Source organism: Medicago truncatula, chromosome 5 (assembly GCF_003473485.1).
Source record: "Medicago truncatula cultivar Jemalong A17 chromosome 5, MtrunA17r5.0-ANR, whole genome shotgun sequence".
Classification (NCBI taxonomy): Eukaryota; Viridiplantae; Streptophyta; class Magnoliopsida; order Fabales; family Fabaceae; genus Medicago; species Medicago truncatula.
This window is the reverse complement of record NC_053046.1, coordinates 11783111-11798529: the sequence shown is the minus strand read 5'-3', so window position 1 is coordinate 11798529 and position 15419 is coordinate 11783111. Positions and strand designations below refer to the sequence as shown.

Below are 15419 nucleotides of genomic sequence, written 5' to 3'. Positions count from 1 at the left end.
AACTTACTAATTAGTAATAATTTATAAGACTATACATTCATCAAGTCATATATGTATATATGATAGCTTGCAAATGCTAATAATTCTCTAGATTATTGTTCTTGGACATCAATTAATGTGCTTTAGAATTCCACAAGCACTATCAACTATCTGTCGCCAGCCACATCCAAATGATGCAACACTTTTGGATAAGTGGTCATTATTAATGTGGAAGGAAAGTTGCATGGGGAATTTGATTCAAGTATTATTGTAAGAGAACTGTGGAATCTAATAGAATTTATGCAGAAAATTACAAACAGTAACATCCGTTTTGGCATTGCTTGCTCACAAATATTATAGCTTCCATCCATTGAAGAATAAAGGTACTGTAATGAACCATTGATTGACCAGTGTTGTGCACAAAAGCTTTTATGTATTCCCATGTTTTCGCAGCAGCCATTGTACTAGCATATTAGGTAGAGAAACACATTTATGGAAATAAAACTGAACTTTTATAATAGTTACATTATATTGGTCTGAGTAAAACTGAATTTTTAGAAATAAAGTTTCAAATTTATCACTAATAGTAGTTGTAAAAAAACATGGCCGAGAGATGATATCTAAAGATGACCAATATAATGTGAAGTTCATGCGTTAACTCCTGCATTTGGTGTTCTACTAAAAATTGAGAATAATACCAACAAAATCTCACCAATTCCTATTATTTCCCAAATCTGATTAAAGTTTCTCACAAACTGCTTCTCTCAATTTTCCTTCATCTTGTGTTTTCACTAGCTCACTTGAAAGTTACAGAATGAATGAATTGATATATCCTAACTTTTTAAAACAATGCTCTAACTAACTCAACAGATAAGGTTATAGAAGTACTAACGGTAAACAAAAACACTTAAACTTGGGCTTGAGAGAAACCAATAAAAGAGGCCTAAACACTATGGGAGACATTGATTTATAAAATATTACAGGGTTGTCAAGAACAACCAATAGCATAAAAAAAGGGAACAAAAGCTTTTGTACGCTAGGCTGGCCTTGAGTTCATTAACTATACCTTGCAAAAACAATATCTTCATTTTTCTTGCATCATGTAAAAAACAACATCTTCGTTCTTTACATGGACGGAATATTTTTGAGTAACATTGCAAAAACAGATGTCACTGCTTGGTTTGGCGCATTGATGGCACTTACGCCAGACTTATTCACTTTACTGGAGAAATGTAGTTTTTTCATCTACCACAAGAGTTAATCAAGGAGTTGATGTTGATTTGGCACACAACCGTGTGGTCAATTCGGAAGGCTCGAAATTATCTAATATTTTCTCAAAAAACATCGACTGCTTCAGAGGTTGTTGACTTTATCAAAAGTATTTTTGGCAGTGGTTTTTAGGAAAACATCTGGGCGCTCATTGTCTATTTTATGAGCATTTTTTTAAGAGGTTGTCAACTCTACCAAAAATACCTTTTTAAGATAATTGACACTTTTTGAGTTGGATAGCAGGAATTTCTATGAATTGAGAATTTCTATGTCGTTTTCTGCTTTAGTAGAGAGGTGTTCAGTAACACAGAAGTTTCTCACTACTTTGTGTAATTGGGATTTTTCTGAATCAAAAGATCAAATATGTAAATTAAAGTTTAATTTTTGTATAATCAGGATAATTGGAAAACTTTCATTGGAATTTATTTGTATAGTGTTTGACGAATTTACCTATATATTGGTATATGCCCAATTACCTACGAAATTTCCCAAGAAAATATTATATAATTTTTTGCAAGAAAATTTCCTGCGGATTTTGTCTTGGATAGTCTGCAGGAAACGAGGAAATTTTTTGTGTAAACCAATGGAAATATCCATCACTATAACCTATAGTGACAGCTTAAAACCCGTAGGTATAGGCCAACTATTGTCTACGAAGAAAGTCCCATTGGTATACACATTTTGGTCAATACCTACGGTTTTTGGAATTTATCTACGGATATTTCCGTCAGTATATGTCAAGCTTCTTTTAGTGAGTCGTGTTAACTTTTTGATTAGATAGTTTGTTTTAAATGTGGGTTTAGTACCACTTGAACTAATTTCCAAAGTGTGGGAGTAGGAACCACTTGTACTCTCTACAATCTACATTTTCATTTCTCAATTAAACTTTGCCATCAAAAAAACAAAAAATAAAATGTCACTAATTGTAATTTTCTGCAAAAAAATCTATCGGTTTCTACATTCCTTGGCCATAATACTTGAAACCTTTCTACAATTCTCTTTGCCAAATTATTCACTTGCATGGATGCGACTACTAGATGCTTGTTCTGAAATTATGTAAACAAAACACTAAATAAGTACAGTCAAGTCAAACAATAGTACTCTGGAGATTAAATTAGCATATGTAAGTGGTTTCAATCGAATAATATTGTAGACTTGAAAATCTCAAGGAAGAGTCGCATTTGTGAAGGTACAAGAACAATAACAGGAACACATGCAAAACACATTGCTGTTATTATGACACCATGATGTCCCTTTAAGAGCATAGCAAGTGAAGCACAAAAGGCAACTATCATGGACACCACAGAGAAGAACAGTGCAATGAGGCCGAAAAGCAACCTGAGTGGTAATGACTTGAGGAAATCCTTTTCAGCATAACGCGCTGTGAGAATTCCAATGAAGAGAAGGACTGAAGTTGAAGAAGTGAAAAGAGATATTGCATCTGCTATTATAAACACATTAAATGTATTGTCATGCAAGAAGAGGGGAATTCCACTGTCTTGATTGTTTCCACCAGGGACAGTGAAAGCTGCAGCGAACATGATGGTTGTGATGAGTGTAGCAACAAGTGTAAATGAACCAGCTGTATCTTTTGCCCATTTCTCTCCAGCTTTCACCAGCTCCTTGTGGCTTTCTGTAAATAGTTCTCGAGGCTTCTTATCGTCTGAATTTTTTGCTTCCTTACACTTGGGATGCACAATTTTCTCCACTGCCTACACAAAAGTATAAAGATTCAATTAATTGATTTTATTTAAGAGCAAACTATGTATATTGTGAAAAAAAATCAACATGTATATAAGGTTAACAAATGAAGTCCATGTTTTACTAGTTTTAAACAAGTCAAAGCATACTTTAAGTTAAGCTCGTTCAAATAAATGAGTTAAGCTCAAGACATTTATTTTCTTGGCAAGTCAACCTTAAAGGTTTACGTGTTCAGCTAGACTGATTTAAAAACCTGGTTAAAATGTACATTATTATAAATTAAAACAAAGTTAATTATATGTATTTTTGAAAGTCTTAAGATTTGATATACATGAATCATGAAACTATATATGGTGAGAAAATATGAATCACCTTGAACCACATAATCTCTCTTTGCATCTGCATAGCAGGACCAGATCTACGATCAAGGTCAGAGGAAGGCCCTAAAAATCCTGCCAAGTGCAACATGGTATTGCCAAAAGCGTCTACACGACATTTAACTATCTCCTTCCGTCCATTTACAGTTCCATCATGTATGAGTTTGAAAACAGCTTTTCTACGGTTCAAAACTGCATGCGAAAATACGCCTCTTTTATTTTTATCAATAGTCCATAAGAGGTCAGGGTTAACTTTTCTCATTGCATCTATGAACTCAATATTTCCATGCTTTGCTGCTTGCAACATTGCATCGTAAGCAGAAGCCTCCCTCAAATCAGATTCGTTTAAAACCGGAATTTTTTTGCACAAGCAACTCAGTATTTTATGAACTACACAGTGGGTAACTTTCTGTTCGTATATTTCCCTTATTCCTGATAGAAACAATTCGAGGTAGTATAGTTAGTGCTTAGGGTCACATAATTCTTGTGTAATCACAACAACATATCCAAATTTGTTAGGCACATACACAACAAAAAATACACATCATTTAATTATGAGGTAATAGTATTAGAAGGATCCTATATATCTTCTTATATTCTATTATATTATTGTAACAATTTCAGTAGAGCGGGGAGAGGAAAAAACTAAAGACAAAATAAGTTTTGAATTTCCGTAACATACCGGACAACTTTAATAATACTGAATTCTGAAATGATACATGAATAAGCACGCGTAATCGACCTGAAAAAATGTGAAGAAAAAAAGAGTCATGTTATTTAAACATCATATACATGTCACATGTGACATTGTGTATACTCCCTCTCACTTTTAACCTTCTACAACTTACACAAATTTTAAACAAGACAGATAAATATCAAAAGATATTGTATTTGACGTTAAAGTTTTGATGTCAAATTATCATTTCTCAGGAAAAAAATAACTGATCAACGTATATATGACAGGGAAAAAATCTTCATCAACTATAACAGGAGGACCAACTTAGTGTGGAATATTCACTCTCACAATTGTGGTGCATCCCTCAAAGAATAAGATAACTAAAACCTACCTAAGAAATTTAATGACAAAATATTTAACAACCATTGATCGAACTTTCTTAATAAAGAAGCAACAAGAGACCTAGAACTATAGTTTTATTTTTACATATTTAATTAGCTATTGTAGTTCTCTCAACAATACAAAATAGATATTACAGTCCTCTATATTACTTTCACGATTCACATATGAATGAATCAAATTAGCCCTCAGTTTTATCAAACAATTACAGTCGTTTCTTTTTTCAAATATTGTATATCTGTAAATTAAAATAACATAAATATTCACCTATATCAGAGATAAACAATTGATAAAAGAAACATTAAAATATACTAATACTGGTTGTGTAATATTACATACCTGTGAAAGAAGTTTTGTGTTGTTTTTCCTTTTCAATAACATTTGCTAGATTCACAATTATCCCATTTAAGTTATGCTTTTCTGGCAATATCAAGACTAAAAACGGAAGTTAGAGCCTCGAACGATTATAGAACGACTATTGTTCATTATGTTCATAGGGAATACAATACAAGTCCCTAATCAAGAGATTTAGGTGCTCAAGGGTGAGGCACCTAAAGCAAGGGATTTATGTCACCCAAGGCCTCAATTTTATATTTTTCAAATGCAATTATATTTCTATATCGAGTGTTATGGAATCAGATTAATGATCGAATCTAACTAGTTATGAATAAGAATATGAGTTATCAAATTTAACTGGATCGACTCACCGTGAGAACACAACTTAATGATTATGTAAGTGTTATAAGCGGTTCTTAAGGCGGCCAAAATATGAGTAGTCATTCGACTTGAAGTAGCTACATTCATCTATGAAGAATTGATGGCATTAATGCCATCAAATGTTATCTTTTTAACAAGGTAATCATAAAGGTTGTGTCTGCAATCAATAATGACCCTAAACACACACATTTGAGATGAACGACCACCCAAGACTTCAATAAGTAAAAAAAAAAAAAGTACTATCTCAAACAAAAGAATCGCGACCTGGTTAAGAAAATATAAAAGAAAGTAGAGTGGTTGATGTGATCTTGATTGATTCACTAAGGCAAATGTTTGGTGCATGCCTCATATACGTGTATACCCTTGTGAGAGAGAAAAAAGGAGACTGGTGTGATAGAAGCAATATGTTGGAGTTGTGATAAGAAGAGAGATATAAAGATAAAATGAGATGTTAAGATATATGAGATGTGATCTGAGACGATGATTGAGAAGGTTGGCCGACCAGGGGAAGCATTTCTCAAGTTAGTTGTTGAGGTGGTGTACATGCAAATCGGTAAGAGAACAAGAGTAAGTGATTTAGATGAAAAGAGTTGTGTATCTTGCATTGCAATGCGGGGGTGTATTTATATGGCTGAGTTGGTAGTCACTAACTAGCGAAGAGCGCATGATTCTTCACCAATTTTTTATTTTAATTTTATAAGATGTATTTTTAAAAAATATTATTAATCAAAATTACATTAGTTACTATATGTAAATTAAAATTTTACCATTGTACTAACACATCATAAACCAAGTGTAGGGCGTGTATTAATTTATTACTAGTTTTAAAAATTGTAATTTGATTCCATTCTCTTGTTTATTTTCTTCTTTTCTACAAGATAACGAGAATATATTTAACTAAATTTGTATCATGTAGTATTTTCTTATGCAGTTTTCCCCTAATTAATCTGCCATTTAAGATGCATGAGATAGAAAAGTGAAACCTTACTTTTGTAAAGGAATTTTCGTATGAATCCATATTTGTTGCCTCTTCGAAACACAGAAGGCATGCGAGCCAATGCATATAATGGTTGTACGCCATCTGATCTGGATTTGGATTTGTGGGCAATAGGCATTTCCGGGAATTCTTGGAGTAAACTCAAAGCCACACCTATCCACATATTATCGGATTAAAGAACAATAGACACACATATGAAAAGCTGAGTTTCTAACATGAAGAAAAGAAGCAATAATTCACTTATGATTCTAAATTCATTATTGTCCCGTCACTCATTGGAAATGATTTATTAACAGATGTTCTAAAAGTATCTCCAATGGTGAATTCCATCAAACATATTAAGATTTTACTTATTTTTAATTGCACTCATTCATCTTTTCACCCACTTATGGAAGCACGGTGATTACAAGTTGTGATACTCGTGTGGAAATTTTGGAAAATACTCTCCTATTAAAATTACATGTTGATGTACTTGTGTCGAAGAATAATCACTGGAGCTTCTCTGAGAACACTTGTTAAGAAACGAAAAAAAAATAAAAATTAATCATGTAATTTGACTCAAGTGGTTAATGAGTTCCACCAAAGGACAAATCGTTCGTGAGAACCCGAGTTTGATTCTTGAGTGGAACAATTAATTGTCAACCTATACTAATCTCATGTTACTTTGAATGGTTAGATTCCAGAAAAAGATTGGTTTAGCAAAAATGTCATGTATCATTTGAGAGTCTTTTTTGTAAGACTTTTTGTTAATGTTCCAAAGGATGAAAGATCCAACTTGGATGCAAAGGCAAAACAACGTATCTTCATCGGTTATAATGACGAGTGCACTGTCCAGGTGTTATATGTTGAAGACATACTTATTGTCGGGAAAAATATTTTCAATATTAACAGGTTAAAGAAGAAATTGGGCAAGTCACAACTGGTATTTCAAGTGAATATGAAAAATTGATATGGAACAGGTTCTTGATGCGTTTGTTGTGGGTAGTTTGATGTATGTAATGGTGCGTCCAAGACCATAAACAACACCTAATGTTTGTAACTAAGTAGATTTTTGTCAAATTCAGATGCAAAGCATTTGAATGTTGTAAAATAGATTTTAAGGCATCTTTGTTGTACTAATTGTATGAAGCTTTGTTTTGGAGATTATAAGCCTATTTTAAGAGAATTTTTTTTCCAGTGCATATTACTTTGTTAGAAAGAGTTCATAACAAGAATTATAGATAGAAAATCTTAGACAGAAACAAACTTTAACATAAATTTGAGAACATAAAACATATATAATTTAATCAAAAGTTTTCATCACTTACCAAATATTTCTGCAGTGATACATCGTGTAAGAAGCAAAACACGATTGTCGAAACTTTTGTCATTCTTGTCATCCAATTTAGTACTATCGTATAGATAGCTTGTCAATTCTTTGTGTCCCTTAGCAGCAGCAAGAAGAAGAGGGATTTCATCATCATTGGTCTTCAGAAATAACAAGTCATGGTCGATAACAGGCTCTGATCCATGTAGTGATGATTTCCCTCGCTTCTTTTCTACCATACACTTTGCTATATTGGTGTTTCCAGTAAGCTCAGCAGCAAGAGCAAGGGCTGTGTATCCACGATTGTCTTTCATTTTCATTAACTCGTATTTCCCTCTCTTCACCAACTTCTTTACAATGCCCTCCCTCCCAGCAATCACTGCGACATGTAGAACGGTCCTCCCCATGGAGGACGTCGAAAATATTGCCATATCATTATTACTATCAGTCATAAATAATTTTGCATCTTTCCACGCGCCACTCTCAATAAACATGTGTAGCGATTTATTTTTAAGGAGACTATCGTCCACCACACCTGCAAATTAATGTATACATTAAGCTAAGAACATATATAAACTGATTGGCAGATTGAAAATTTATTTCTAGATCATCTCTATAAACATTTAAATAAATTTTAAACCATTTGATTTGTTATTGATGTGCTTTGAAGATTAGTGTCTAAAGAATTTTTTGTTTTTTTTTGAAGAATCTCTTAAGAATTTTTATTATTTGAAGTTAATCTTTAATTTAGACACCTAAATAACATATCAAATTATTTTAGATTTGATCAAAAGTTAATTGAAATGGTCAAATGATTATAGATAGATATAATAGTCGTTCAATTATCAAAATATCTCTTCCTTGAAATAAAATATTGTACCTAAATAATGCAATATATGACAAATACGTGTTTATATTTTATATAGGGATCCGTCGATCTAGATAAAAGTTATAATACAACGAATAAAATCAACTTATGTTTTGAACTTATAATTATACACGACACATTTACATATTAATCAACATAAATTTTTGTCATATAGGTTCTTTCAAAAAAAATAAAAAGATATATATATATATATATATATATATATATATATATATATATATTGTCCTATAGGTATAATTTAGATGTTTTAAGGATTATGCATAATATATGTTGGGTTGAGGTTCGAAATTTGGATATCCCACTATTCAGTTTAAAAAATGTGAATTTTTAATTATTAGGCTACTTGACAAAAAAAAGTGCAACTTAAATAATAAAAGATTGCAGAAACATTTAATATGTTGAGACACGAGATTGAATTTCTCTACTAGTTTTCTTTTTTAATAACAATGGGTGATTGTTTCCAGACTAAGAATGACATTTCCAGGAATACATGCATGGCTAGGGAATGATTATACCCATGTTTGTTATGAGGTTGAGAAAAAATATTCCTGGGTATAAAAGATTCATGGGAATGAAGTAACTTTCATAACTTCCCTTATTCAAATGAATTTATTCCCAAGAAAAGAGGTTGGAATGTGCATTGTCATGATGTTATGCATAAATTAAAAAAAAAAAAAAAAAAAAGCTTAAATATGTATTTCATCCTTGTAATTAGGGGTCATTTAAAAATCGGTCTCTGTATTCGCTAATCTTTGCAAACTAGCCTTGCATTCTTTAATCATTTAAAATTTCGTCCTTTGACCCAGTTAATCACTGTCAGGTCATCAAATTAGCAAAATGGCATTGGAATGGACAAAAATACCCTCATCATCCTTCTTCTTTTCTTCAATTTTCCACCGCTTAAACCATTCAACCCTCTTCTTTTTTCTTCATTTCTTTTCTGCAGATCCAACACTGTTGTTCTATATCCTCATCTTATTTCTCCTTCGTGAATAATATCCAATATTTTCAAACATACCCAATATCATTTACATAAAACAAACACCGGAATAGAGGTTTGAATTCAAGGTTTTGCTGGTAATTGTTGGGCCACCAATAAATGCCTCTTGAATAAGTTTCTTCCTAGCACCAATCAAATTTAATATCAAATACAGTTTCCTATAAAACTAACCGTGCAAGCTACTAATACCTCAAACATTTGAGTAATGTAGAGCCAACTTGTTAAATTGAAGATGAATAAAGTGGCACCTCTAATCAATGAAGGCATGAACTTTAAACACAGTAACGAAGATATATGAACATGAAAACTGGCTCTAACAATTGAAATCGGAAAACAAAGTTTACATGTGTCTGATGGAAGCTAGAGAAGGCCATTTGAATCCCTTTCAAATCTTGTATGGAATCCTATCATTAGAGCCAATGTATCACATGGGTACTATAATTATGTTGTTAATCTTTATCATTTACCTGATGGGTTTACATTACCTTTGATAATTAAGTCTTGTTCGAAAATTGGAAGTGTTGGTCATTGTAAAATTGTTCATTGTCATGTTTCGGAGATGGGTTTTAAGAATCATCTTCATGTCGTGAATGAATTGGTGGGTATGTATGGGAAAGTTAGGAGAAGAAGAAGAGGGTGATTTGTGATTTATGTGTTTGGAGAAGAAGAAGAAGAAGAAAGGAAAGAATACGGGTGAGAAGAAGATGAAGATAGGTCCCTCAAAAAAAAATGAAAATCGGGGGTAAAACTGTCATTTCACGTGTGGGTTGACCAATTACCAGAGCCACGTCATCAAATTAATGACGTGACAGTCATTAACTGGGTCAAAGGACAAAATTTTAAATGATTAAAGAATGCAAGGCTAGTTTGCAAGGATTAGCGAATATATGGATCAATTTTTAAACGACCCCTAATTGCAAGGATGAAATACATATTTAAACTAAAAAAAAATGTAACTTCCTATTTTCCAAGGAATGTCAAGTTATTTGCCAAACACTTTTTTTAACAAATACACAGGAATCAAATTTTCATATTTTCATTCCCGAGTATGTTATTTCTGAGAGTAATTTGTGTTTCCCCAAAACAAACGCCCCCTAAGATTGTCTAAGGATCTTGTCATCTTATTTAAATTTTGATATTCTCATCTTTCTTTTTGTTTTCTATAGGTTCCTCTATATCGGGAAACAAAAGGTAGATAATAGAATTTAAACAGTCGGCCAGTTCCTCACGTTGTAAGAGTCTAACCTCTTGCATGGCACTGCGTTGGTATACTATCATCTTTTTTATTGATATGAACATAGAAGAATTAGAAAAATAATAACTATACAAATTTGTACGTTAAATTGACATATACCTTGCTCAATATCTGGATCAGCTGATAAATCTGAGCTATAATGTGTACTCAATTCATTCCAAGCTTCTCTAGCGGATTGAAGATCCTTAATAAGATTAATATTCTCTGGTCCACATGCTAGTTGAATGATATGCAAAGCTTTCCCATTCCTCCTGTTCCAGACCTCAGTTTCTCGTCTAGATCGTGGACCAGTGCTCTCAGAAATAGAAGTCACAAACCCCCACAGATCTTGCCCTAATAGATAATTTCTCACCAGACAGCTCCAGTAATCATAGTTGTCTTTCGTCAGTGGTTCAAAAACTATTGCATTCCCTGAAATATTGCTGCTTGTTCCTTCCATTAATCTACTCCTTCACGATTTGTATTGCGCGCACCTATAATTAATTAGACGATATGTTAGATCAACTTAAAACTACTCCCTCCGTCCCTTTTTATAAGAATAGTTTAAAAAAAAAAAAAAATCAGAAAATAGTCTTATAAAAGGGACGGAAGTGGTAATTAGGATCAACTTAAAACTTTATGAATGACATGAAATTGGAAAAATAAAAAAGACTTTAGAGAAAAGGTACTTTACAAGTTGCTACAACTCCTCTCAAAAAAATAGTTGTAGTTGCTACAACTATGCGCAAACGAAACTTGAGAAACGCGTGCACATCAGAGCCCTGTCAAAATAATGGACATTTATAGAGATTCATAGTTTTTTTTAGGGGAATAATAAATGTTCATATGTTCATGGTTATTGACATGAAAGTATGAACGATTAAAAAAATATGCCCACATGACTTTGTGAAGTAGTTATATTCTATATGTTTTTAAGAGCAATGCTATATCTTGAACAAAAAAAAAAAAAAAAAAAAGCAATGTTATATCTTTAGAAAAATAACATCAAGAATTCTTCAAGAATAAAAAGCAGGTAATCATAATGCACTGTTTGCCACAATTCAAGGAGGTGTGGCTGAAAAATAGGAGGTGAACAAATAAATTATGCAATTAAAACTTCCCAATTCAATTCTCAAGAAATAAGATTGTATATTTTAGCATAAGATAAAAGTGGGTCGTAATTCAAGCTTCTCTTAAGCTAATAGTGTAATTTACTTCAAGAGTAAATGGCCACTTTAGTTTCTATCTCTACACCTCATTGTCACAACGATACTCAGAATTAAATACAAAATAGTCTTTGAATATTCAAAAAGTCTGCGTATATATGAGATTAAATTCCAATTAAATTGGATCCCATTATTATCCCCACTAGTAGCTATTCTACCATACTCTGTCACTGCACCATTCCCATTCAATTTGATCCAACCACACTGTTAGGAGGTTGCCAACAACTGTCACTGCAGCATCTCTCTCATATAATTAATGAAATGATCATGTCACATTAAAACTTCAGAGATTTATTAGTACTCATTAATTAATTATAAACAATTCAGTATTAGTCAACTAATGCATGTTACCATGCTTTTTACGTGTATATATTATATGTAACATTAATGAGGACGATCACATTAAGTATATTTCATGCTTTGAATATTCAATTAATATTTCATGCTTTGAATATTCAATTAATAATATGAGAAACAGAAAGAAAAGAAAAATAGAATTAATGAAGTAATGAAATTCGGGTGGTTAATGAGTAATATCAAGGATGAATTGTTCAGTCGAACCCGGGTTTGAATGAAGCAATTATTGACTAGATTTTAGTTGTCTTTCTTTCAGACTCCGGATTACTAAGGTCTTTTAATGACAATTTTATAAAATTAATTTAATCGACTATTGTTTAGTATGTTATTATTATAGATATAAGGGTTATGCTAACATGTGCATTATTAAAGATTCCACAAATAGGAAGTATTTGTTGAAGAAAAAACCGCAACCATGTTAAAATTGGAAACGAGACATGAATAGGTCGCAAAAACCGCAACCAGTACGTTTTAAATGTAATATTAGTGCTTCTTTTTCGTCCATTTAGAATCACACGGCTATAGAAATTTGTCTGCAGGATGATGATGGGGCTTATGTACTTGCAAAAACTATGAGTATCTCGCCTATGAGTTCAGCTGACGTTAGTGAGGCCCTTGGTTAGTTCCATGCAATCCAATGGTTGTTTGATATGTGTTTTAACAACGTTGACTTTGTGGTTGATTCAAAGACGGCGGTTGATGCTTTCAATTCAAATCGGACCGATGTTACAAAATTTGGTCATATTAGTGCATCATGCGGGGGTCTATATTCTTCTCATTTAACAAACTCTAGTGTGGAGTTTAATCGGAGACAAGCAAACGTGGTCGATTATGTTCTTGCAAGCGAAACCACTTTATCAGCTAGGCCCAACATTTATTTGGATGTATCCAACTGTATTGCATTCTTATTATAAATAAAATGTTATAAGCATCTTTCCTTAAAAAAAATTGAGCGTGATACATATCATATTAATTAGAAAGTACACTAGAACAATAATAATCATTTCTTAAAAAATAGAATAATAATTATTAATATAACATCACTAATGTGAACCTTGTTAAAAATAACATCACGATTCTCGTAAAGAAAAAGATCACCAATGTGAACACAAAATTGGACAGACATAGTCGTAATTTAAAAGTTCAAATTATTGCATGTTGTTTTTATATTTGAGAAATTCTTGTGTAGAAACGTATCTAACACTTGTCATTTACAAACAACGAATAAGAGTGTAACACATAATTAACTTTAAAAAAAAGTAAAATAAATTTACTAAAAATTAGAGTCCTCTTTTCTCTTTCTTCCACCGCTTTTTCTCTATCTTCAACCATTGTTTTTGGCTAAGATCATTGATGTTATCAATGAACAGACTACTATTTAGAAGAAGAAAAAATCTTCATCTTCTTCCTATCAAGACTATCCTTAAATCCAACCCAAAAATACATTTCTTTCACCATTGTTCCTTAAATAGCAGTATTGTTGGGGAACCATATATGCCAGAAAAAATAGATGATGGGAGAGAGAAGGAACAGTTTTTCATTTTTTTGCTAAACAATTTCTTTTTCAATTTTTAATGATGTGCTTGATTTAATTACGTGTCACACTTTTATTCGTTGTTTGTAAATGACAAGTGTTAAGTGCGTTTCTACACAAGAATTTCTCTTTATATTTGAATGATTTTTTTTATGATGTCCATCATTATCTTATCTGTTTATATTATTTTCTTTTCGGTAGTCAAATATCTATATAAACCGGATGTCCATCATTATCTTATCTGTTTAGATCATCAAAGAACTATTATTTGGATTTTTTTTGTCAGATAGTCTAGTCGCTAGAATTCACCTTTTTTAAGGTGAATAAGTTGAGTGTCCGGAGTTCGAACTTCGGCACCTACATATAACAAATGCATGTCCCTGCCCAACTGAGCTATGTTCACGGAGACAAGATTCTATTTCGTAAAGAATTAGTCTTTGAATTTTATATTTATATTGTTTTGTGTCATAATTTTCTCAACACGATAAAATCTTCACAAGTGTAGCAATCTTTTTCGTTTCTTTCATCTTCTTTTTCAAATGACAATATGCTCGTTTCTTGTTTTTTGTCTGTGGTAGATTAAACGTGTCTATTAACCAATAACCAAGTAAGAATGGATTGGACTCCTTAATTAAATGGTAAGTGTTCGATCTCTGGACTATTGAAAAAATTCACTTGGGAATGGATAACCTATTTTGTGTGTCCAGATGTTTCTAATGAAGATTAGTCTGTTAAATGATAGTGAAAAAATCATGCATATAACACGCTAGAAAAAAGTGTGTCTTCCCTTAAAATAAAACAAATTAAATACACACTTTATTTATGTTTACAAAAACAAATTATTCTTGTCTCAAGACAAAACCCGATCAACTCATATATACCTTACTAGAAAAACAAGGAATTTTTTTTTCTTCTGACCCTATCACCAAAAAAAATGTTATGTCTGCCCCTAGTTCAAAATTATTGATACAATTGCCCTTTTTCTTCATTTCATCTGACGAACATACATTTTTTTGTTTTTTTTCAAGTTATATGTTTCAAATGGCGAACAAGCCCTTTAGATTCTCTGTTTAGTTCTATATTTCAGCATACTTATCTGTGTACCAATAGGAAACAAGGATGATGAACATTTTTGGAAGCACACCTCTTCTGGCTGTTTAACTTTCAAAGAGGCACATGCTCACTAGTCTCCCATTGGTCAAAGCACACCTCCTTCAAGATCTATCATGGCTTTGTTCGCCATTTTAAATATAAAACATGAAGGAAAAAAAAAACTAAAAAAAAAAAATCTAAATGGCTTGTTCGCCATTTGAAATATAGAACTTGAAAAAACAAATGCATGTTCGCCATATTTCATTTGGGGAGCAGTCAGAAAAAGGTGAAAAATAGTGTATGTTCGCCAAATAAAATGAAGAACAAGGGAAATTGCATCAATAATTTTGAACTAGGGGTAGACATATCATTTTTTTTCTTGATAGGGTCAGAAGAAAAAAAAAATTCAAAAACAAGTACCAACATACTTGTCTATCAATTTTTTTACTTTCATTGTAATTGTATTTTCTCTAATTTCTATTCATTATAGATTAGAGACGATAAGATAATTGTTCTACATTAAGATGAGGAAAAGATCTTGTAAGATCAAGGTTAAGCTGGCCATCATTTTGCAAAAGTAACCTTGAGAAGTAACTATTCACAAGGAGTTCCAATTCACTAGGATTTTAGACATGGCAACAAAATCCGCCCCCGCCATACTCGGTC

At 32.1% G+C, this 15419-nt stretch overlaps 1 protein-coding gene across 4 annotated transcripts; it reads right to left on the bottom strand.

Moving 5' to 3' along the window:
* Positions 1 to 2141: 2141 nt before the first annotated feature.
* On the bottom strand, positions 2142 to 11423 carry LOC112421976 (uncharacterized). 4 transcript variants are annotated; one of them, XM_024784428.2, is made up of 8 exons: positions 11239 to 11423; positions 10665 to 11038; positions 7423 to 7956; positions 6107 to 6268; positions 4741 to 4821; positions 4009 to 4068; positions 3322 to 3758; positions 2142 to 2960 (listed from the first exon to the last, which is right to left on the bottom strand). In XM_024784428.2, exons 2-8 carry the CDS (start codon positions 11002 to 11004, stop codon positions 2382 to 2384), a joined length of 2193 nt encoding a protein of 730 aa, XP_024640196.1. In that variant the 5' UTR covers positions 11005 to 11038; positions 11239 to 11423; the 3' UTR covers positions 2142 to 2381. The 4 variants fall into 4 exon arrangements, with proteins under 4 accessions (XP_024640196.1, XP_024640195.1, XP_024640194.1 ...); XM_024784427.2 differs by having other exon boundaries at positions 4741 to 4836; positions 11234 to 11422; XM_024784426.2 differs by having other exon boundaries at positions 4741 to 4836; positions 11239 to 11422.
* Between the last annotated feature and the right edge of the window lie 3996 nt (positions 11424 to 15419).